The sequence below is a fragment of the Phocoena sinus genome, chromosome 15 (assembly GCF_008692025.1).
Source record: "Phocoena sinus isolate mPhoSin1 chromosome 15, mPhoSin1.pri, whole genome shotgun sequence".
Taxonomy (NCBI): domain Eukaryota; kingdom Metazoa; phylum Chordata; class Mammalia; order Artiodactyla; family Phocoenidae; genus Phocoena; species Phocoena sinus.
Window position 1 is genome coordinate 22,654,007 of NC_045777.1, and position 24,691 is coordinate 22,678,697.

Below are 24,691 nucleotides of genomic sequence, written 5' to 3' on the forward strand. Positions count from 1 at the left end.
GATCCTCGTTGCTGCATGCAGAATCTTTTCTTTTTTTGCACACGCGGGCTCTTCGTTGCGGCACAAGGGCTTCTCTCTAGTTGTGGCACTCGGGCTCTAGAGTGCGCGGCCTCAGTAGTTGTGGTGCGCGGACTCTCTAATTGTGGCACATGGGGTTAATTGCCCCGCGGCATGTGGAATCTTAGTTCCCGAACCAGGGATCGAACCCACATCCCCTGCATTGGAAGGCGGCTTCTTAACCACGGGACTACCAGGGAAGTCCCGAAAAAATCAGTTATTTAAAAGTTAGAAAAATAAGCGGTCGCCAAAAATGACTCCAGTGCCCTGGGTGTGGTCCTGTGTTGTGGGCTGTCACCTCCCATGATCTAAATGTCATACATCTTTTTTTTTTTTTTTTTTTTTTTTTTGCGGTACGCGGGCCTCTCACTGTTGTGGCCTCCCCCATTGAGGAGCACAGGCTCCGGACGCGCAGGCTCAATGGCCATGGCTCACGGGCCCAGCCGTTCCGCGGCATGTGGGATCTTCCCGGACCGGGGCATGAACCCGTGTCCCCTGCATCGGCAGGCGGACTCTCAACCACTGCGCCACCAGGGAAGCCCTCATACATCTTTTAATGTAGCCCAGCATCATTAGCTTGTGCATCCCCTGCACTTCCCTTTGGCTCACCCTGCACTTTGGGTCCACTCCGACCCCCAAATCCTCCCTGTCAACATGTTCTGTAAATAGTATGGTGAGGATTTGGACATAGGCCCATCTGGAGGCTGGTTTAGCTTGGATTTAGCCAACTGGCCGACACTTCCTTAGTGCCGTTTCCTTTATGCTCCCTTAATCTCGCCAGCTGAAATGCGTGTGGACCCCTCACTTCCTCATTCCTTTAACTGGTGTGATCATTGACTGTCCCACTTCCTCCTTCTCCACTTTTAGTTCTGTCTGCTTGGCATGGGGGGGAGGCTGCGTCTGTGTATATATTGGGGTAGAGGTGGGGTTCCTGATGAGGGGACCATTCCTCTGCAGCTTGAGGTAGGCAGAATCATTCACTTTGCGGGGTGCTGCTGAACCACCCCTACCCCCCCAACTAGGAGCGAGGCTGTGGTGCCAGGTGGGAATCAAACCCTTCAGTTGCTGGTGGGAATGGGACAGTCAGTATCTGTTGTGGTTGAGAGAAGCAGATACCCTGTCATCCCCTCTGTCTTCCTTTTCCGTGTTCAGAACCATTTGGGAAATAGTCCCAGGAGTAACTGGGTGCAGATGGATATAAAAACCTCCATGAACTTTCATACTAAAAACCAGCCTGAAGGTGCCACTTCCTAACCCTGAATTAAGCCAACCCATCCAGTCTCAGGGGCGCTGGGAACCGCAGGCCAGGAGCCACCCATTTTCTTTGGGGAAAGGGAGGCTCAGAGGGCTGGTGAACCCAGCTCTCCAGATGTGGTCCCTCTCCAGAGCCTGCACAGTGGTTGGTTTGTTTGCTTCTTGGACCTACCCCGCTTTCCCATCAGCACTGTTTCTAGGTGCTTTCTGTGACTCCTTTGGGATGCCTTTGGCAGGTCATTCATCTCCTGTGACTTGGTTTCTCTTTTTTTTTTTTTTTTTTCTTTTGCGGTACGTGGGCCTCTCACTGTTGTGGCCTCTCCCGTTGCGGAGCACAGTCTCTGGACGCGCAGGCTCAGCGGCCGTGGCTCACGGGCCCAGCCGCTCCGCGGCATGTGGGATCTTCCTGGACCGGGGCACGAACCCGTGTCCCCTGCATCGGCCTGCAGACTCTCAACCACTGTGCCACCAGGGAAGCCCATCGGTTTCTCTTTTTAGTGTACAATTTTATTTAATCCGTTCAATCACACTAAGGGCAGATATTATTATTTCCATTTGTGACTCAGCTTTCATACCTGCTGTTAGACATAGTAATCATCCATTTCTTCTCCTGGGTCTCCCCACTCATCCCCCTACACTTTGTGTCTAATGATTGTTTCACGTTGGTATGTCTTTTTGTGATTGTTTACATAACAAGACATGCCTCCATGCACTCAGTATTTGTTGGGAGCCTGCAGGATGCTAGGCCCTGTGCTGGGTGTAGGGCATACAGCGGGGAGTGAGGTAGACGTGGGGAAGCCCCCCAGGCACTCACGGTCTCTCTGGGAGACAAACTCTTAAATGAAGAATTGCTGATATACCCATGATAACAAAGGGGAAGTGAAGGACATCTGGGAGTTGATGACAGAGGTGGTCAGGAGCTGCCCTGAGGAAGTGAGGTCATCCCCCTCAACGCCCCTCCACTTAAAACCCAGACTCAGATTCTTTACTCAACCCTTCAAGGCCCTGGATGGCTGACCCCTGTCAGTTTCCCCAGCCTCAACTGACCCCTGTAGCTACCCTGGCTGCCTTGCTGTATCTTGACACACTGAGCTCTTTCCTGCCTCTGGGCCTTTGCACACACTGCTCCCTGCCTCTCTCTCTGCATGGCTGTTCCTTCTTGCTTCAGCTCAAATGTCCCTTGAGAGGCGGCCTCCCCGATCTTGTCCTCTAACATAGCACCTTCCCCCATTACTCTTTCATATTACCCAGGTGTTTTGGTTCTGGTTTTTTGGTTTTTTGTCTTCCCAGCTCTTAACAGTATCTGAGGGTTTTTTTTATCTTTCAGTTTACTGTGTGTCTTGCCAATGAGACTTGGGGCTCCATGCAGACAATACAGAAAGGGCCACGTTTGTCTTGGTCACCACTCTCCTTCCCCACCCCCTGTGCCTGCACAGAGCCTGGTACACAGTTGGTGTTCATAAATGCTTGTTGAATGAGCCTCTTCTGCTTCCCCAGTGTATTACTTCCCTATTGCTGCTATAATAAGTTACTGCGAATTTGACTTAAAACAATCCCAGGGCTTCCCTGGTGGCGCAGTGGTTGAGAGTCCGCCCGCCGATACAGGGGATACGGGTTCGTGCCCCGGTCCGGGAAGATCCCACATGCCGCAGAGCGGCTAGGCCCGTGAGCCGTGGCCGCTGAGCCTGCGCGTCCGGAGCCTGTGCTCCGCACCGGGAGAGGCCACAACAGTGAGAGGCCTGCGTACAGCAAAAAAAAAAAAAAAAAAACCCAGATTATTATCTTATAATTCTGGAGGTCAGAAGTCTGAAAGCCAAGGTGTTGTCAGGGCTCCATCCCTGTAAAGGCTCTGGGGAGAATCCGTTCCCTTTCCTGCTTCTAGAGGCTGCCTGCATTCCCTGGTTCATGACCCTTTCTCCATCTTCAACATACATCACCCCAACCTCTGCCACATCGCCTTCTCCCGCTCTGAGCCCCTTGCCTCCCTCTTATACGGATGCTTGTAATTACACTGGGCCCACCCAGATAATCCAGCAAAATCTCCCAATCTCAAGATCCTTAACTTAATCACATTTGCAAAATCCCTTTGCCATGTAAGGTAACATAGTCACAGATTCTGGGAATTAGGACATGGGCATCTTGGGGATCCATTACGCAGTCTGCCACACCCAGACCCCCTGAGGTGTGCCTAGGACAGCATCGAGTGTGCCCTGCACTCAAGTACCCTGGCCACTGCCATAGGGCCCAGCGACCTGACCTCTCCTTCCCTCTGCAGGACGAGATTGAGGAGCTGCGGGCAGAGATGCTGGAGATGCGGGACGTCTATATGGAGGAGGATGTGTACCAGTTGCAGGAGCTGCGGCAGCAGCTGGACCAGGCCAGCAAGACCTGTCGCATCCTGCAGTACCGGCTGCGCAAGGCTGAGCGCCGCAGCCTCCGCGCTGCCCAGACTGGCCAGGTGGACGGCGAGCTCATCCGTGGCCTGGAGCAGGACGTCAAGGTAAGCCCAGGGCCCTCCCAACCCTCACAGGTGCCCTTTCTGGGGGGGTCGGACCATGAGCCCGAGTGCCCAGGTCAGCTCCCTCCTCATGTGTCCTTGGGCAAGTTCCATCATCTCTTTGGGCCTCAGCGTCCTCATCTGTAAAATGGGGATCCCTAGGAACTGACAGGCCATCTACCACGGTCGTCCCAAAGTGGTATCATAAGATGATACCTACTAACAGCAGCTGCTGTGTGAGTACGAGCCACACACCTGGTGCTGGGCTCCAAGTTATCCGTGCATAGTTCCATGGAGGTTTCTTTCTTGTGCTGATGGAGAGTAGTGAAGGTCTGGAGTTGAATAAGGCTGGTTTAAATCTGGGCTCCAGTAGGGCCTAATTTTATGATTTTGAGCAAGTCACCTGTTTCAGTTTCCTCATCTGTAAAACACGTGTAACGGCAGCCCCTGCCCCACAGGGTTCTATGAGGATCAAATGAGATCAGGTAGGTAAGAGGTCACTGTAGGCACTGGAAAAGGTTAGCTAATAATTCTTCTTCTTCTTCTCATTTTCCAGATAAGGAAAGTGAGTCTCAGAGAAAGGAAGTACCTGTCCAAGTTCATGTGACCCTCCATGTAGCTGGCAGAGCGCAGACGTATCAGCCTCCCATGCTTGCCGCCTGACCTTGTTGACCTTGGCCTCAGAGAGCAGGAAAGGGACGGCCTGGAGGCTGGCAGATGGGGCTTCCAGAAGAGAAGTCTGCCCTGCCTGTCTGTATGAGCCCTGGTCTGGGGGCTGAGAACTCCAGGGGACCTGGCCCAGCACCCCGCTCTCAGAACTCAGCCCAGTGTTATCCAGGGATGTAGGAGCTGGGGGTAGAGGCATCTGGCACAGCCTGGGGGACTGTGGAGTCTTCCTGCAGGGGTGACCTCTGAGGTGAGGCCTGAGGTGGAAGAAGGAATGTTGAAGGAAGAGGGCCCCTGTAAGGGGAGGTGAAGAGTAAGCACCAGATCCACACCGGCCTTTGCGTCTCCCATTGTCTCGCATGTGCTGTGGTCACATTGGAATTGTAGGTCTGCTGCACAAGTGAGGAAACAGCTCAGAAAGGTTGTATCTCCAAGGCCAAAGTGTACCTGTACCTAAGAAGGCAGCTCTTGGGATAAATTGTTATACAAATATTCAAATTCCAGGTACCAGATCGAGAGGGTGTGGGGTGAGGGAGAGCCCTGGAAGCTTAGAGGAATCTGAGTTTGGGTCCAGGTTGTTGGGGCTTTGGGGCGAAGACGCCGAAAAGTCAGCCTTAGATGAGGAAGGGGTGGAGGAAGGCTGGAGCTGGGAGCAGACTAGCTGGCTTGCCTCTGTGGGAGGAGCTGAGAGCAGCTGGTGTGTGTGTGTAGAATGGGGAGGGGGGGAGGCCCTCTGGAGTCTGGGCGGAAGGGAGCGGCCCCTTCTGTTGGGATTTGAACTAGCCAATCAGCAACTGGCTTGGCCCCTTCCCTCCCTCCTCTCCCTGCGCCTGCAGCTGGAGTGCTGAGCTCGTCCACACTGGCCTGGGCTGGACAGCTTTGGCCGCCTCTCTGTGTCCCAGGTGCTGGGGATGTTCTGGGGCATTTTCTGGAGGCTTTCAGAACGCTGACTTCCCTGGCATCGCCTGGGAGGGCTTGAGAGACCCAAGTGTGGAGGGAGCTGGATGCTGCCTGGGAGGGTATCCCCGGGGGCCCTCCGACTTGCTGTGCCAGCAAGAGTAGACAGGCGTGAGGCCGCCTCTTGGAGTCTCAGTTTCCCCTTCTGTTAAAAGGAGGGCTTAGAGCGGCTGAATCTTCAGGGCTTTTGCAGCCCCAGTGGTTTAAGCAAGCAGGTAGATTACTGGTGAGGGTGCCATGAAAGAAACCTCAGGCCTTGGCCCTCCGTCTCCCTCACCCCCACCCCCAGGCTCTCTCACTGTCTGCTGGTTCTCACAGCTGGCAGGACCCACAGAAGCTCAGCGGGAACATTGTTCAGCATGAGGAGGGCAGGGGTGTGGGGGGGCAGAGACCTGCTCTACCGCTTGCTTGCTGTGTGGCTTTGGGAAAGCTCCTTGACAGCCCTGAGCCTCAGTTTCCCCATGTGGAAAATGGAGATGCAACAGGTCTCTACCTGTAGAGATTTTCGTGAGGATAAAATGAAGTCGCTCAAGTAAAGAACGTGCTGAGCACGGGGTCTGGCTCGGGATGCGCCCTCAGCAAACGAGCAGACGTTGCTCGGCGTGTTACTGTTCAGGAGAAGAACTTAAAAGTCACTAGTGGGACAAATGGCTGGACCACGGTGGAGAAGGGGGCCCGGATCTCTACCTCCCTGGGTAGATAAGTATAGCCTGGAGGTTTGTTTACCATGGAGATTCCCAGGCCCCACCCTCAGGGCTTGGGATCCTGTAAGAGGGCTTCAGGTCCCGGGAATCAGGGATGAAAATTCCCACCTGAAGGGACTCTTGTGGGAGGCCCGAGAACACCCCGATAAAACAATTCTTAGAAATAGATGTTGCTGGAGAAAAAGTTCTGGCTTTGGGTTTAATCCCTGGGTGACCTGAGCAGGTTACTTTCTCTCTTGGATCCTCAGTTTTCTCATCTGTACAATGGGGGTGACATTCCCACCCTCCCGGGGTTCCTGGGAGAATTTCGCCACACAGGACCCAGATGCTGCCTGGACAGGGGGTGCTCCTTAGTGACGGTTCCTATCCCACACCCTGGGGATTCAGAGTGACAGAGACCCCTTAATGCCTTAGGCCCAGGAGCCGAGGGGCCGATGAGCGAGGTGGCTGTGGCCTGGAGGCTGCTGGTTGCATTTGGCAGGAGCCAGACCCCAGCGCTGTAACAGTGACCTCATGGCTGAGAGCATTTGTTTGTGCTTTGGGGATTTGCCCTGGTTTCCAGAAGCTGCAGCTGCTTCACCTCCTGTAGTATCTCAGCCCCCCAACCTTGGGGATGGTTGGAAGGATCATGAGAGGATCAAATAAGACACGCAGGTGGGGCCCCGTGAGCCCCTGACACAGTGAGCCCACTGTTGCCCTTATTTTTAATACTCTTATTATTGATATTAATATAATGTGTCTTCAAGCTTCAGGCCAACAGCGGCTCAGATTGAGAGCAAGACTCCAGAGTTGACCCACCTGCTTTCAGATCTTGGGGCTGTAGCTTCCTAGCCGTGTGGCCTTGGGCAAATGACCTTTTCTTTCCGAGCCTCAGAGTGGGGATGATATTCGAAGCACGTTCCCAGGGGATGAAAGGCATGTGGTGGGTGCTCGGGGAGCGACAGCTGATTCTGCCTGATTACCTGGGAGAGCCAGGGGGCCCAGGACCACTGAGGCTCAGAGAGAGAAAGGGAGAGGCGCAGGCAACCAGGCTGCTGCCCTCCAGGCAGGCATGCTCTTTGCTCCTGTGGGCCTCCATCAGGGGCACAGGGCTCTGTGGGGATCTGAAATTAAGGGCTCTTTTGTCCACACTGGAATTCTGTAAGCTGCCTGGGGCTAGGCCTTCTTAACAGAGCACCCCTGGGGGTAGAAAGCAGTTGGAGAAGGGGGTTCCACGGAGGATGGGGCAGAAGGCAACTGGGGACTCACGGAAGGGATGAAATCCATAGAGTCACCCATGAACCCAAGAGGATCCAGGAATCCACATGGATCATGACTTCTTGGTGGGGAGTGGGTCACCTGCCCAGGTCAAGGCCATGGTGGGGATGGAGTGAACCCCAGGTGGAGAGGAGCTGGCCCAAGTGGGAGCATAGTTAGGAGAGGAGCCCCCGCTCCTCCCAGCAGCTGATCCCTCATCCCAGTCAGGGACACAGCCCTCTCTGGACATTTGGGGGTGTGGGCAGTTGGGGGGAGCATCCCCAGCCAAGCTAGGGCATGTGCAGCTCCCCATGTTTCAGTCATTCACTCCTTCATTTCCCTCCCTTTCTGCTTGCTGGGGTCTTGGATTTGTTTGTTCATCCAACAAGCATCTATTAGGCACTTAGTGTGTGCCAGACCCTGCGCTGCTACCGGGACACAGAGATATGAAGGAGCCCCGGCATGGCCTGGGGCCTGGACCTCTGTGCTCCACCACTCCTGCCCCCAGGGTCTAAGCAAATGAATGAATGAATGAATGGAGTATTGATCAGGACAGGGACTCACTGGGTGACCTAACAGCCTAAAACTTGGGACCTGGGGCTGAACACCCGGACACTAAACTCAAGAGTGAGGTTGTGGGGTGTTGGGCCAACGTGGATTAAAATCAGTGCACAGAGGTGAAGCAGTAGTCTTGACAGTGCATTAAAAATCATACTTTTGGGCACCTGCTATGTTCCAGCCACCAGCCCAAGCACTGTGTCTTTTTTTTCTTTAATTTCTGAATTTTATTTTATTTATTTTTTATACAGCATGTTCTTATTAGTTATCTATTTTATACACATCAGTGTATACATGTCAATCCCAATCTCCCAGTTCATCCCACCACCACCACGACCCCCCGCCGCTTTCCCCCCTGGTGTCCATACATTTGTTCTCTACATCTGTGTCTCTATTTCTGCCCTGCAAACCGGTTCATCTGTGCCATTTTTCTAGGTTCCACATATATGCGTTAATATACGATATTTGTTTTTCTCTTTCTGACTTACTTCACTCTGTATGACAGTCTCTAGATCCATCCACATCTCTACAAATGACCCAATTTCATTCCTTTTTATGGCTGAGTAATATTCCATTGTAATATATGTACCACATCTCCTTTATCCATTCGCCTGTCGATGGACGTTTAGGTTGCTTCCATGACCTGGCTATTGTAAGTAGTGCTGCAATGAACATTGGGATGCATGTGTCTCTTTTTTTTTTTTTTTTTCCGGTACGCGGGCCTCTCACTGTTGTGGCCTCTCCCGTTGTGGAGCACAGGCTCCGGACGCGCAGGCTCAGCGGCCTTGGCTCACGGGCCCAGCCGCTCTGCGGCATGTGGGATCTTCCTGGACCGGGACACAAACCCGTGTCCCCTGCATCGGCAGGCGGACTCCCAACCACTGCGCCACCAGGGAAGCCCTGCATGTGTCTTTTTGAATTATGGTTTTCTCTGGGTATATGCCCAGTAGTGGTATTCCAAGCGCTATGTCTTTTATTCCTCACAGCAGGCCTCGTGACTAGGCTGTGTCAACACCCTTTTACTGATGACGAAACCGAGACTTCAAATGGTTAAATAACCTGTCCTGGGTCTCACACCCAGTGAGGGCTGGAATCAGGCTTGAATCTAGTTTTCCCACCTGCGAAGTCCTCGTTCTGCTAGTGAGGGATTGCTCCCCCCACTTCGTGGATGAGGAGGGTTTGGTGGCCTAGAGAGACTGTGGGAGGAGCCTCGTGGGCCAGCATCCAGCTGTCCTAGGAGATCTTCAGGGGGCTGAGAGAGGCAGTGGGCAACGGAGGGAGGAGGGGGAGGCAGGGCTCGATTTCCTTTCTGGCCGTTGTTCTTCCTGGCCTGCCTTGCACACTGCCAAGGGGTCCGTGCCGAGTTGGGCCTGGGCCCGCAGAAGGCAGAGCCAGGGAGGGCCCTCTTCCCTTCCGGCAGGGAGGAGGTGCCATGGCCATTTCCGAGACTGGCAGGCACGAGGCGCTGGGCTGTCTGCCCCATACATACCTCTTGCTGGCAAAGCCCTCACACCCCTTGTGGAGCCTGGGCCACGCTGGCCCTTCAGCCAAAGCCCCTGAGCTCCCTCCAGCTTGGCCCACACTAGCTCTGTTTGACTCTGAGCAACTCATTTGCCCGCTGAGCCTCAGTTTCCTTGCCAGTAAAATGGGGGCATAGTTGGGGTGAAGAGGAATGAATCTGGCACATAGCAGGTATTCAACAAATGTTAGTACTTAGGCCACTTGGGGATGGAGGCTAGTTGTGATTTACCAGCTCAGAAGGGCCTTCCTCATCCCCAGAGAAGAGACCCCCTTTCCTACCTTTCACCCCAGCCAGCAGGGGACAGGACAGAAGGGTCCGCAAGAAAACGGGGTCCTCTTGCAGCAGAGTCCTGGAACCGGGATTGGAGTTTGCAGCTCCATTAGTTCCTTCTGTAGGGATGACTTGGACATCTGCCCAGCCTTTGTCACTGGGGGCATGTTCTGTATCCCAGACAACTGGAAATAGGCCTCATGGTCTGTGTCACATTGTGACCCCCAGCAAGTCATGCCCCCTCTGGGCTCAGCGCCTCCCAGCAGCAGCCAGCACTTAGCCAATGCTCACTGTGCAGGCACTCAGCCAAGCCTTTGTGCAATAGCTGATTCAGTCCTCCTGTCGGCCCGTGAGGCTGGTGCTGTTATTACTGCACCCATTTTGTAGTTAAAGGAAAGACCCAGAGTAGGGAAATAATTTGCCCAGGAACGTATGCTGGTCACTGGCAGAGATGGGGTTCAAATGTCTCTGGGGATGCCCATCTTGCTCTGGGTTTCCCCTCTCTTTAAAATGATCTTCTTGGAGGGTAGTGGTGGTGGGATGAATTGGGAGATAGGGACCGACATATATACACTAATTTGTATAAAGTAGATAACTAATAAGAACCTGCTGTATAAAAATAAATAAATAAAATTAAAATTAAAAAAATAAATAAAACGATCTTCTGGCCCTGTCTTAAGCTCTGGTGAGAACTGGGCAAGAGGGTGGACAGGAGAGGCTTTTGGAAGCATCAGAAGGCTCAGATAAAGGTAAAGGCATTGCTAAGAACAGGCACTGCCTCTATAGCTTTCTGGGAGCTGAACTATGATGTGGACATAGGAAACACAGGGTGCCTGGGTTTGGGTTTTGGTTCCACCACTTCCTGGCTGTGTGACCCTTGGTGAGTTACTTGACCTCTCTGTGCCTCAGTTTCCTCTTCTCTAAGTGGGGGTGATGAGAGTACCTGCCTACCCTGGGGTTGCTCTGTGGTAGAGGTAGGATGGCCTGCTCATGCCCTGCTCATCACCCACCTTTGCTCAGGTCTCTAAGGACATCTCCGTGCGGCTGCATAAAGAGCTCGAGGCGGTGGAGAAGAAACGGGCGAGGCTGGAGGAGGAGAATGAGGAGCTTCGGCAGCGGCTCATTGAGACCGAGCTGGCCAAGCAGGTGCTGCAGACAGAGCTGGAGCGGCCGAGAGAGGTGAGGCCCCCATCTACCCCGGCAGGGCCAGGCCTGGGCTGGGCAGGCATGTGCCAACCCCATCCAGCCAGTGTCTCTGAACCTCTGTCTCTGCACAGTTACGCCTCCCTGGCAGAGCTGTCTATTCATTCACTGCTCCAGCACGTGCTCCCTGAGCACCTACTGTGTTCACTGTGTGCTGGATACTAAAGACACAGGGGTGCGTGAGAGACACCTGGTTCCTGTCCTCGAGGAGCCCACAGGCTAACGAAGGAGACAGTCGCCATCAAAGGACCACAGCTGGGAGAGGATTGCCTGAGAAAACATGCAACAGTGCTGAGCAGGGGACCCAGCCCACTGTGCCTCAGTTTCCTCATGTATAAAATGGGATAGTAATACTTCAAATCATTGGAAGGACTAAGTGGTATAGATTTTGTGGACATTCTTTAGGGACTGCCTGGCATTGCCACTCGGTATAAAGTCACTGCCAGGTCTGGGCAGCCTCTGGCTGGTGTCTCAACACATTTCCAGGACACAGATGCTTTTTTTTTTTTTTTAATTTATTTAATTTATTGATTTTGGCTATGTTGGGTCTTTGTTGCTGCACTCGGACTTTCTCTAGTTGCGGCGAATGGGGGCTACTCTTCATGGCAGTGCGCGGGCTTTTCATTGCGGTGGCTTCTCTTGTTGAAGAGCACGGGCTCTAGGCATATGGGCTCAGCAGTTGTGGCTCGCGGGCTCTAGAGCGCAGGCTCGGCAGTTGTGGCACACGGGCTTAGTCGCTCCGCGGCATGTGGGATCTTCCCGGACCAGGGCTCGAACCCGTGTCCCCTGCATTGGCAGGCGGATTCTTAACCACTGCGCCACCAGGGAAGCCCCAGATGCTTCTTGAGTGTGACCCCAGGCACCAGCTTCTCTGTCTTTGGTCATGAGAGTCCTTCCACCCGGCATCCCATTCTTCCTTCTGCTGTGCGTTAGGTGTACAGTATGTTAAACACCGTGCTAGACACTTGCCGTGATTTTCAGAAAGGCCTGATGAGGTTGTGATTGTACCAGTTTTACGGATGAAAACACAGCCCTGAGGGAGGGAGCGATGTCCTCCAGGTCACGTAGGGCCCAGTGGGCTGTGCAGATTGGAAACCATCAGCCCAGGTGATGCCTAAGGGCTGGAATCCTCCAGAATCCAGGGGTCTGTGTCCCAGGCGGCCCCGGTGCCTTCTGCCCCCAGAGGCACAGCTGGGCCTCAGCCGTCTGGCTGCTCATGAGGCATGCTAGGATCAAACGTTGTTCCGGGTCACAGTTCTCACCTTCCCAAGGGCAGGCGTGCCAGCATTCCAGGACAGACACCACAGCCCTGAGGCCATAACAATCCTTCTGCTGCCCTCCCCACTGGGTGTGTTGGTGTGACGTGCCAAAGGCTTCTCGGTGTAGAGATGGGAGGTGTTTGCTACTCAGGGCTGCCCAGGGCTCCTGCCCTCCATGGCCTGGCCAATAACAGGGGACCATCTTCACACATCTCATTGCTGCCACCCTTGATAGTGAAAAGGAGAGACAGTTTCAGAAGGTGCCTCGGATGTCAGCCTGTTCCCATTGTAAAGGAGAGGGAACAGAGGTCCAGAGAGGGAGAGCCTGCCTGAGTCCACCCAGCCTTTCCTTGGCTGAGATGGGGCTGAGACCCTGAAGCCACCTCCCCTAAGTTTCAGTTTCTTCATCTGTGACATCAGGATAATAACAGTACCCAGTTTATGAGGTTGTTCGTGATCATTCATAAGATTGGGTAACCATAGAACACTGTGAAGAAGTTAAAAAGAATAAGGTAGTATAGCAGTTCCTGAGAAGGTTAAACAGAATTTCCAAATAAGCCAATTCCACTTCTGGGTATATAGCAAAATTGAAAGCAGGGACGCGAACAGATATTTGTACCCTCATGTTCATAGCAGCATTATTCACGGTAGCCAGAAGGTGTAGGCAACCCAAATGTCCATCAATGAACAAACAAAAATGCAGTATATACCTACAATGTATGTATAATTGAAGCGGGAACGTGATTCTGCAACAGGCTACAACGTGGGTGAACCTCGAGGACACTGTGCTCAGTAAAATAAGCCAGACACAACAGGACAAGTATTATATGATTCCACTCAGATGAGTTACTGAGAGTAGTCGAATTCATAGAGACAGAAAGTAGGTTAGAGGTTACCAGAGCCTGGAGGGAGGAGGGTACTGGGAGATGCTGTTTCATAGGGACAGCATTTCAGTTTGGGATGATGACGAAGTTCTGGAGGTGAATGGTGATGATGCCACTGGATCGTACCCTTGAAAATGGCTAAAAATAGCAGATCTTATGTTATGTATATTTTACTGCCATAAAAAAGAAAAAAATGGTTTAAATGGTGTACTTTTTGTATTAGGTGTACTTTCCCACGATTTAAGAAAAAAGGCAGATATGTACGCACTGATGTGGAAAGATCTCTAAGGTACATTGTTAAGCGGGAAGAGAAAGCTATAGAACCACACGTATTGTGCAATCCCACTAATTACTTTGGAAAGCCATACAGAACGAACTGATTTTGAAGCACGTGTCTATATGTGCAAATGCATAGCCTGGAGGAAAGTCTGGAGGAAAACCCACTGAACTGAGGCATTAGAAATGGTAGGAGTATGGTAGGCAATGGCTTTTGCTTTTTATTCTATGACTGCTGTATTTAGGGGTTTTTTTGGGGGGGGCGTGGTTATTATTAGTGAACTTTTAAATAAAGTCAAGCATGTAAAGAGCCCTTTGTGGTGCCTGGCACACAGTTGGTGCTCAGGAAACACTGGTTCACTTCCTCTTGAAGGCGATGTCAGTGAGGCTGGCCTAGCCCTCCCTGATGTGCCCCTCGATGTCTTAGGATCTGCGGAAGGAGGCGTGGCCCTGTGTTTATTTGCTGATTGCCCTCTCTCCTCCCTCTCCTTCCTGATATGGTTTCTATGGAGACGAGGGTCCCTCAGCAATTCTTCTGCCAGAGCTGTTCCAGTCCCATCATCGAGATCTGCCTTTGCCATCCTGACAGGTTGCTGTGGCGATGCTGTCACCCGGCTGGGAACAGGAGCCCCTGGCCTGAGCTGATGTGGTTGCTATGGAGATGGCTCTTCGCTAGAGAGAAGGGAGGGTGGCCTGCCCCAGCTGTGTTCTGCAGTGGCACCGTTGCCAGCTGGGCTGCAGCTCAAAAATCGTAACACGATCCACCGCCACCCCCAATCCAGTATCATTCCCCATCTTTCTATTTTAGGCAGAAAGCCAATATCAGTGTTGATGGGATTTATTATAACATAGCTGCTGTGTCTGAGTGCTTGCTCTGTACCAGGCACTACACTGAGCATTTTATGTGTGTCTTCACGTTGTGTAGCCAGCAGCCTCCCAAGGTACATCGTGATTTTGTCCCCATTTTATTTTATTTTGTTTATTTATTTTTTTGGCTGCGCCACACAGCTTGCGGGACCAGGGATTGAACCCAGGCCCTCAGCAGTGAAAGCGTGGACTTGCTGTCTATAGATGGGACAGGGGAAAGACAAAGATGGAACCCTAACCCAGGACCCTCCATCTCCCAAAGCCACACTAACTCTTACGGCGATGCCCGTGCCCTCCTTGCCCCATCCAGGGGCCTTCCTAGAACCCAGCTGTGTTTCGGAACCTCTGAAGAGGCCACTCACTCCAACGAGTACTTCCTTCTCTGGCACAGGCTTCTTGGCCTGATTCCCACTCTCATGGGGTAGGAAGGGCACTCACCATAATATCAGTTCACCTGGGTTCAAATCTCAGTTCTGCTGGCGTCGTCATCTGATGCAGCCTAGCCGTGGCCTGTGTGCTGCAGGGCAAACTCGAACTTGGAGTTACATGGGCCTGAGTTTGAATTCTGGCTTTGCCACTTATTTGCAAATAACTGTAGTGTTGGGCAAATCATGTAACTGCTCCAGTGCTCAGTTTGTTTCTTTATAAAATGGGAATATGGGGACTTCCCTAGTGGTCTGTGGGTAAGACTCCAGGCTCCCAATGCAAGGGACCCAGGTTCGATCCCTGGTCGGGAAACTGGATCCCGCATGCATACTGCAACTCAGAGTCCACATGCTGCAACTAAAGATCCCACGTGCCACAACTAAGACCCAGCACAGCCAAAATAAATAAATGGTAAATTTTTTTAAAAGGGGGGGCTTCCCTGGTGGCGCAGTGGTTGAGAGTCCGCCTGCCGATGCAGGGGACACGGGTTCGTGCCCCGGTCCGGGAAGATCCCACATGCTGCGGAGCGGCTGGGCCCGTGAGCCATGGCCACTGAGCCTGTGCGTCCGGAGCCTGTGCTCCGCAACGGGAGAGGCCACAGCAGTGGGAGGCATGCGTACTGCAAAAAAAGAAAGGGAACGTGAATCCCTACATCTCAGAGGTGTTTATGAGAATTAATCAAGACAAGCAGGTAAAATGCTTAGTGGAGAATAAGAGCTCGGTAAATACTGGTCATCAGTGTCATCACCTGTGGGCCTTAGTTCACTAGATATCCTTCTGCTGCCTCTAGCAAGGAGCTCTCCATACCTAACTGCCAGGTGCCCATGGAAGGAGCAGTTAGGCAGCAAATCAACGCCTGCGCTTGGTAGCATCTGCCCGTGTACTTTGATTTGGGGTCCATGTCAAACCACTCTGTTTCCTCCACTCAAATGGTCTCCCTCAGCCCGGAGCCACACCGCCTCTCTAGCTGCTTCAGCCACTTTGGAGGAAGAATTCCTCAGTCTTTGAGATGCACCCCTACCCCAGGCTCCCCCGTGGAGTAAAGTTGGTACACACAGCACAGTCTGTGTTTTCAGTGAGACCTTTTCAAACATCCCCTCTAAATTGGATGAAAATCTACCCAACTGTTTTGGCAGAAGGCTTGTTTTATTCCTTGAAGGTTTGTCTTTGTTTCCTGGCAGCATGGAAGCATGGAAGGTGTTAGAAGACAGGGGGCCTCTCCAGAGCTGTGCTCAGGCAGCCTCTCCGTGTGGGCTGGAGGGGCGGAAGTACCCTCTTCTAATCTCCTGGAGAGGGGCAAGGAGGGCAGAGCTTCTGCTCCTACTCGGAGCCGTTAGACCAAGGATGCTTAGAGGCACCACCCTGGCTGCTCAAAAGCAGCCTTGTGAGTTGCTGGTGGGTGGGGAAGCCCCTGCTGCGTGCCAGGCCAAGGACTGTGCCCTCGGGGTCCGGCACTTGTGACTGGCATTCTTGTTGGTGCCCGGGTGCTGTCCTGCTCTGCCCCAGCCCGCCCACCTGAGGCCCAGGGCCAGAACATCTGCCCCTGGGGGCTTGACAGAGGGGCTGTGACGGGCCTTGGCTCCCTGGAGAGGCAACGCGGTCCCCCAGGCCACCTGGCCAGCTGCTGCCCTGCAGAGAGGAGGAAGGTCTTTGTGCTCTGTGAGCCTGCCTTGTTTTCCCTCCAGAGCCGCAGAGCAGTGTGGGAGCCCAAATGGCTTAGATGAGGTGGGGGGCAGGGACAGGGGCAGTTCCATCCAGAAAAGGCTGGAACCACTTTGGTCCTGAAAAGGTTTGCTGCTTCAGCCCCTCTTCTCTGCGCACTGCCCTCCCTTTCTGGTGGGCACTCAGAACTCACCCTCTGAAAATGTGTTGGAATGGTGTTCATGACTTTTCTTGGGGAAGTACATTTTAAAAAACATTTTACTATAACTTTCCCCTCCCACCCAACAGGTAATATATGCGTAGTAGAGAAAGACTAGGAAATACAAGTAAGCCATAAGGAGAAAAAGTTTCTCCCAGTATTCAGAGGGAATTCCTCCGAGTAATTACCAAATTACTGTTTGGGTGGGAGTACTTCCCAATATGTTGTACTCCCCATACGTTTTTCTACGTATGCGCACACACATATTGAAATGTATATATGCATTTTTTTTACTAAAAAAGTAATATAAGCTCCAGTGAAGCAAAAATTTCATTACAAAAACATATAAATGCATGCCTAGCATACCTCTAAGGGTGGACACATCAGACTCTGGTTGCACTGGTTGCCTCGGGCAAGAGAGCTGGTCACAGGGTTCACTGTATTCCTTTTTGGTTTGTTTTTTTTGTTTTTGTTTTTGTTTTCTGCGGTACGCAGGCCTCTCACTGTTGTGGCCTCTCCCGTTGTGGCGCACAGGCTCCGGACGCGCAGGCTCAGCGGCCATGGCTCACGGGCCTAGCCGCTCTGCGGCATGTGGGATCTTCCCGGACCGGGGCACGAACCCGTGTCCCCTGCATCGGCAGGCGGACCCTCAACCACGGCGCCACCAGGGAAGCCCCCTTTTTGGGTTTTTTGAAGTTTGAAGTATGTGAGTGTGTCCTCCAAAATGTAAGAAATAATAATGATACATAAAATAAAAGAAGAAAGGCTCCCCTAACCACTTCACTCAATTCGACGCCTGACTCAGCCTAACCTGTGATTTGGTTTGGTTTGTGTCTTTTCAGGCCTTTCTCTGTGCTTATATGATGTATATTCCTCTATGTATTTTTTTTTTCATAAAGATGGGATTATGTTACATGCACAGTTTCTGTAACATACAGAATAATATAGCATGAACACAGACTGTCTTTTTAAAGGCTGGATGTTTTGGGGTTTTCTTCTGCTTTAAGGTGCTTATTATAAAAGTCAAAGATCACAGAGTCGAGTAAACATAGGAAGGAAAGTCTAAAAGAACACCATCTATTTCAGTATTTTAAACACAGAGCCAGAGATCTAGAAGGAGCTCCAGCTGACCCTCAGCTGTGGTCACCCTCAGGAGGAGAAGGGATGGGGGGGTAAACAGGAGGGCTTCTGCTTCGTCAGAACAGTACAGATTTACAGTGAGAATGTGTCTTTATATATTAATTTATTTTTTTAAATATTGTATAATTTTTAAAAACTTTAAAGAGAAAACGCTGGAGGACTATGTCTTCCCTCCTGAAAAAATGTGGGGGAAGAAAAGGGCAAAGTGCAAGTTCCCTGTTCTCTCATCATCAGCCTGGTGCATATTCTTTAGACCATATTCCCCCACCGTGCACATGTGCACACGTGTATACACACACACACACGTCTTATCTTTATAAAAATGGTAACATGTTCTAGCTTTTTTTTAAATAACAGCTTTACTGAGATATAATTCACATACCATATAGTTTGCTTTTTAAAGGATACAGTTCAGTGGTTTTTAGAATACTCAGAGTTGTACAGCCATCACCACTCTCTAATTCCAGGACATTTTCATCGCCCTAGAAAGAAACCCCAAGTCACTCCCCATTCCCTCTTCCTCTTCCTCCCTGGCAGCCACTAATCTACTTTCTGCCTTTGTGGATTTGCCTCTTCTCAACACTTCATGTAAATGGATTCATACGCTATGTGGCTTTTTGTGACAGGCTTCTTTCACTCTGCATGATGTTTTCAAGCATGTTGTAGCATCGAGCAAGGCTTCATTCTTTTCCGTGGCTAATATTGCCTTGTGTGGCTATGCCACGTTTTGTTCATCCATTCATCAGTTGGTGGACATTAGGGTTGCAGGTTTTGTTTTGCAGTTTCCTTTCGCTTACCAAGCTGTCTCAGAGATTATACCATGTCAGTGAATCTCACTCTCCCTCTGTCCTTTTTCATGGCTTTAGGCTTTGCGTTATCTCACTCCTTTATATGTGATGGCTGGGACCTCTCAGTGCCCCTGGAGACCCCTGGTTCCCCTTACTGTCACCCCACTTCCCTCCTCCAGAAAGTCTACAGTGGTCACCTAATCCATGGCTCAGTTTTGTATTGATAGATGATGAAATGGAGTTTCAGAGAGAGGAAGGGGTTCACCCAGGATCATAAACTCAGTGTTGACGGGGTCCCAGCTGAGTTCACAGCCCCTCCCATCAGCTTGTGATGGGCGGGCCCAGATCTGCAAGCCTGACCACCTGACTCCTGAGCCCCCACCTCACCACTCCAGGAAGGGTCTCTGAGCATCCCCTTCCCAGGCCCCTTTTGTAGGAGGGGGTCTTTGGGGAAGGACTTGTTTTGTGGCCCTCACCCCCGCCTTCCCTACTCTTTCCTCCTTGCCTGGAAAGATCCTCCATCAGTCCTTCTCAAATACTGGCTCCCTGCTCTTGGCACCAAGCGTCTGAAATATCAGCCTCTGCCTTCTTGCCTCATTTGCATTTCAAAAGGTCTCTTTAGGACTTGATTCGGCTCTGAGATGAACTTAAGAGCCTGTCTGGGGTTCATCTCCCTGGCTCTGTGGTTCCAAGCTTAGCTGCACAGTGGAATCACCTTGGAAGCTATTTAAAAATACTGATGCCTGGGACCTACCCAGACCAATGATGTGAGACTCTCTGGGGTTGGGACCTTGGGCATCTTTTTTTTTCTTTTTAAGTTTCCCTAGGTAATTCTGACGTGCACCCAGGTTGAGAACCACTGTACTGGCTCCACTCTGTCCCTTGTCCAAGAAGGCACATTTGCTCCTTCCAGGTCTTTGGAGCTAGAACAAGAGCTCTGTCAAGAACTGGTCCCAGGGACTTCCCTGGCGGTCCAGTGGTTAAGACTTCACCTTCCAATGCAGGAGGTGCAGGTTCGATCCCTGGTCCGGGAGCTGAGATCCCACATGCCTCATGGCCAAAAAACAAAACATAAAACAGAAGCAATATTGTAACAAATTCAATAAAGACATAAAAAAAAAAAAGAACTGGTTCCAGGTCAGCTCTGGTTTTGCTGTGGGACCTCTCTCTAGCCTTCAGTAAACTGGGGGCTTGGATTAATTAGATCAGTGGTTCTCACCTTCAGCGACTGGGTGTGAGACGTGGGGGACCAGGAGCCCATGTATTTGGACTACCTGGGAGCATGCTTGAAAATTACCTGCCTGACTTGAAAAGTCAGATGTAACCCAAGGGTGATTTTATATGCCACTAACATGAATCACCCCTCTCTTGGGAAGAAGTGTTCAGTGGACTCATGCATCTAACCGACTGACTTTTTTAAACGTTGAGAAAGTTCAGAAATGATTTTTATAACAATTCCTCAAATTCCCCTCCACTGGGCTTGTGCCATTTTGCATTCTTGCCAGTGAAATATGAGTGATCCTGTTTCTCCATAGTTTCATCAATAGAATGTGTTGTCAGGTGTTTGGATTTTTGCCAATCTGATAGGTGAGAAACTGTACCTCAGTATAGTTTTAACTCACATTTCTCTATCATGATTAGGGTTGAGCATCTTCCTACGGTTGGAGCCATCTATCTTTTTTTGCATGTGAACCGGTTTTCATATCTCTAGCCCGTTTTTCTATAGGTTTGTTGGATTTTTTCCTCTATTTTGTGAATCTCTTTACATATTGAAGATATTAACCCTTTGTCAGTGTAATACATTGCAAATATTTTTTCCCAGTTAATTAGTTCTATTTTTACTTTTCTTTGGGTATTCTTTTCCCCATGTAGACTTTGCTTATCTAGTCAAATGTATCGATTTCTTCCCCTATTGCTTCTGTAGTTTTGAAGCATGATGATTATTATAGGCTTATTTTGCTTTAATCTGCATGAAAACCTACCATTTAAATTGTAAAAGACGATCAGTTCCTCATCATTTCTAAGCGTCTTGTATAGTTACGATCTGTTTTACCACATTCCTTTTGTTTATTAGTATCCATGCTGAATTAAAGTCCTCACTAGAATGTCAGTTCCACGAGCTCAGGATCTCCCCCCCCCCCCCCCCCCCCCCCCCCCCCCCGCCCCAGATGGAGATTTGCATACAAGAGGCTTCTGGAAACGTCCCCTTGGAATAACACCATCAGGGATCGAGGCAGAGGGAGAAGCTGAGTTGCAGAGCATTCACACCAATGGCCTCAGCTGATCCCATGGGGAGCTCTGGAGCTGAAGTGGGAAGGGGGCATGGACCAGTCACTGGATGTGGGTTCCCCGACCCCCCCCAGCACCCCCACCCAGGGAGGGCACATGACCTTGGATGAGGTGGTTGCCCTCAGCCAATGGCCATCGCTGGGGGAGGACTCAACTTTGAGGTCTTAGCCGGGGGAATGCGTGCCCCAGTCCTAAAGGCATAACACTCCAGCATCCCCCTCAAGTACCCTGTCTGTCATGGTCCCTGCTGTATTCTTCATGCCTAACTATGCCTGGCACGTGATAGGTGCTCAGGGAGTCTTTGGTGAATGAATGAAAGACAAACAAGAACAGAAACCCAGATTTCTGGGTCTTGGGCTCAACCCAACTGGATCACAATTTCGGGGTGGGAGAGAGGGGAGGAACCCTGGGCGGGTGGGTTCAGAATCGTCTCAAGTGCTTCTGTCCTGTTCCCCATTTGCAACCCATTGGGTGGTCTTGAGACTTCTCTGGCTCAGCAGTTGATGTTGGTCAAGGCTGGACATGGCTGGGCTGCGCTGGCCAGGGAGGGCAGGGGCCCTCAGCGGAACCCTAGGCACTGTGACTGCTCTTTGGATGTGCATCACCCTGTGAGCTTTCAGTTCAGTTTTTTTTAATCTCGCTCCAGCATTCCTTGAAGAAAAGAGGAACCCGCTCCCTTGGGAAGACGGACAAGAAACCTTCCATGCAGGTACCTCCCGTCAGCCTCCACAGCCTCTGTGCAGCCCCCAGCAGTAGCTTTCAGTCTGAAGGCCCCAGGCCTAACTCCATGTGGCTCGGGGAGTCCCCAGAGGTGCCCACCCTGTCCCAGTTTCTACTCCATCCTCCCCTTGTTCACTTTCTTAGCTTCGCTGTGTACTTTACTTCCCCAAACTACACCCTGAGCCCATGGTTCTCACATGCTCTGCTAGAGAAAGTGCTATATGTAGCACAGGTCAGGCATAGAATATAGTTAGTTTCTAGTGGTCCTGGATGGTCAGGGTGTCAGGCACTTTTTATATATTGTCTCATTTAATTTTCTTCATGGTCTGTGAGGGAGGGAATGTTATTGCCCCATTTACAGATGAGAAAACTGCAGTAGTAATGGTAATAGTAGTAGCAGCAACACTGACCCTGCAGAATGTTGCCTACTCCAGGAAGCCCTCCTGGACTCCCCAGGCTACATGCGGTGCCCCATCTGTGCTGCAATATGTATGTCCCCCTCTCTGCTTCCCCTCTGGACCCACAGCTCCTTGAAGGTCAGGGCTGTGTCCCCAGCACGTAGTTAGTGCTCCCTGAAATGCTGTGGCTGAGCCTCCCAACACTAACCTTGCTGGGTTGTGCCTGTCCCTGTTCCCCCTCGGGCCACAGGAGGACAGCGCCGACCTGAAGTGCCAGCTGCACTTTGCAAAGGAGGAGTCGGCCCTCATGTGCAAGAAGCTCACCAAGCTGGCCAAGGAGAATGACAGCATGAAGGAGGAGCTGCTCAAGTACCGCTCGCTCTACGGGGACCTGGATGGCGCCCTGTCGGCCGAGGAGCTGGCGGACGCACCCCACTCGCGGGAGACCGAGCTCAAGGTTCATCTGAAGCTGGTGGAGGAGGAAGCCAACCTGCTGAGCCGCCGCATCGTGGAGCTGGAGGTGGAAAACCGCGGCCTGCGGGCCGAGATGGACGACATGAAGGATCACGGCGGCGGCTGCGGGGGCCCCGAGGCCCGCCTGGCTTTCTCCGCTCTGGGCGGCAGTGGCGGCGAGTGTGGGGAGAGCTTGGCGGAGCTGCGGCGACACCTGCAGTTCGTGGAGGAGGAGGCTGAGCTGCTCCGGCGCTCCTCAGCCGAGCTGGAGGACCAGAACAAAATGCTGCTGAGCGAGCTGGCCAAGTACCGCTCGGAGCACGAGCTGGACGTGACGCTGTCGGAGGACAGCTGCTCCGTGCTCAGCGAGCCCTCGCAGGAGGAGCTGGCAGCCGCCAAGCTGCAGATCGGCGAGCTCAGCGGCAAGGTCAAGAAGCTGCAGTACGAGAACCGGGTGCTCCTCTCCAACCTCCAGCGCTGTGACCTCGCCTCCTGCCAGAGCACGCGGCCAATGCTGGAGACGGACGCCGAGGCCGGGGACTCGGCCCAGTGTGTGCCCGCGGCCCTCGGCGAGGCCCACGGACCCCACACCGCCCGGCTCTGCAGGGCCCGGGAGGCCGAGGCGCTGCCGGGGCTGAGGGAGCAGGCCGTCCTGGTCAGCAAGGCCATCGACGTCCTGGTGGCCGATGCCAACGGCTTCACGGCCGGCCTCCGCCCGTATCTGGACAACGAGTGTGCCGACTTTCGGCTGCACGAGGCCCCCGGCAACAACAGCGAGGGCCCCAGGGACACCAAGCTGATCCACGCCCTCCTGGTGCGGCTGAGCTTGCTCCAGCAGGAGCTCCACGCCTTCACGCGGAAGGCGGACTCTGTCCTCGGGGGCCCCAACAAGGAGCAGCCAGAGCCCTTCTCGACGCTGCCCGCCTTGGGCTCCCAGGGACCCTCCAAGGAGATTCTTCTGGCCAAAGACCTTGGCTCAGACTTCCAGGTAAGATGTCCCAGTCACAGGCCCTATTACTTTTTTTATATATGTATGTATGGCTTTTTTTTTACTGAACCATACATACAGAGAGGCACGCAAAGCACAAGTACACAGCTTAATGAATTTTCCCAAAGTGAGCACACCTGTGTAAGCGTCACCCAGGACAAGAACTAGAATGTGACCAGCACCCCAGAAGGCCCTCCTCAGGTCCCCTTTTAGCCACTATCCCCACTCCCAAGGGTAACCCCTCTCGATTCAGTTTTGCCTGTCTTTGAACTTTGCATAAATTGAATCACACAGAACACAGTCACCTGTGCCTGACTTTTCACTCATCATTATGTTTGTTGTCTCAGGTGGCAATAATTCGTGTGTTCTCCTGACTGAATATGATCTCATGGGGTGAATATACCACAGTTCTCTTAGTCATTTACTGTTGATAAAGGGATTCATTCCAAAGCCCTATCTTTTTGCCAGGTCGCCCTTTCTTCTCCTCATGTTTCTTTTGCAACGCTGTATTTTAAAACGAGTATTATTTAAAAAAAAAAAAAAGCTTTGGTCAGATCCTGTACAAAGGCCAGAAACTTGGCTTTCTAAAGGTAATGAACTTCCAGCCTTGATATCTATAAACTACTACTTAGAAAAATTAAAATAGCAAAAGCACTTGTCCCCCCAAAAAGCATCACTGCAAGAGTAATCCATAAACATGCGAAGAGTTTCAGAAGTGCCTCTGGTAAAAAGATGAAGCCTCCTCCTCCCTGCTTCTTACTCCTTCAAGGTTTTGCTGTTAACACTGGTTTTGGAGCACTGCTGTCATAGGCACATGTGGGCTGCTTAAAATTAAATTAATAAAAGGTACGATACATATAATTGACAGTTCACTTCTTCAGTTCAGCCACATTTCAAGGGCTCGGTAGCTGCGTGTGTCAAGTGGTGCAGATCTAGAACATTTCATCATCACAGCATGCCCTTCTAACTCTTTCTCTCCATGTACTCTCATATATTTGTTTTTGCCTCAAATTGTTTTATGTTATACCTCCTGCTACCACACAACTTGTTTTTCTTGTGTAATGTATCTATTTGTTCATTTATTTACGATGCTGTATTTATGGTTCATATGCTTTTTGTTCTTAGTGCTGGAGGTGCCATGGTAAGCAAATAAACAGTTATGATTCCTGCCCCCCAGCCTGTATCATCTAGTGGGGAAAGAGATGTTCATCAAAATATCATGCCATTGAATGGGAAATCACAAACTGAGATGAGGGCTCGCTAGGAAAGGTGCTGGCTTCTGTGAACGAGAAGCTTGACCTAGACCCTGGGTCAGGGAGGACCTCTGATCTGAGCTGAGATCAGAAGGATGGATCACCAGGGGAAGAGTGTTCTAAGCAGAGGGAACAGCCTGTGCAAAGGCATCATGGCCAGAAGGA

The 24,691-nt window shown here is 51.6% G+C and overlaps 1 protein-coding gene across 3 annotated transcripts in view; it reads left to right on the forward strand.

Annotated features, from left to right (window-relative positions):
• SOGA1 (suppressor of glucose, autophagy associated 1) overlaps positions 1-24,691 on the forward strand; it is a 73,356-nt gene that overhangs the window by 17,571 nt on the left and 31,094 nt on the right. For all 3 annotated transcript variants that reach the window (XM_032604180.1, XM_032604181.1, XM_032604182.1), the window contains exons 2-5: positions 3,587-3,811; positions 10,742-10,900; positions 21,361-21,423; positions 22,083-23,273. In XM_032604180.1, the coding sequence (XP_032460071.1) occupies positions 3,587-3,811; positions 10,742-10,900; positions 21,361-21,423; positions 22,083-23,273 (1,638 nt within the window). The remainder of the gene's footprint in view (positions 1-3,586; positions 3,812-10,741; positions 10,901-21,360; positions 21,424-22,082; positions 23,274-24,691) is intronic.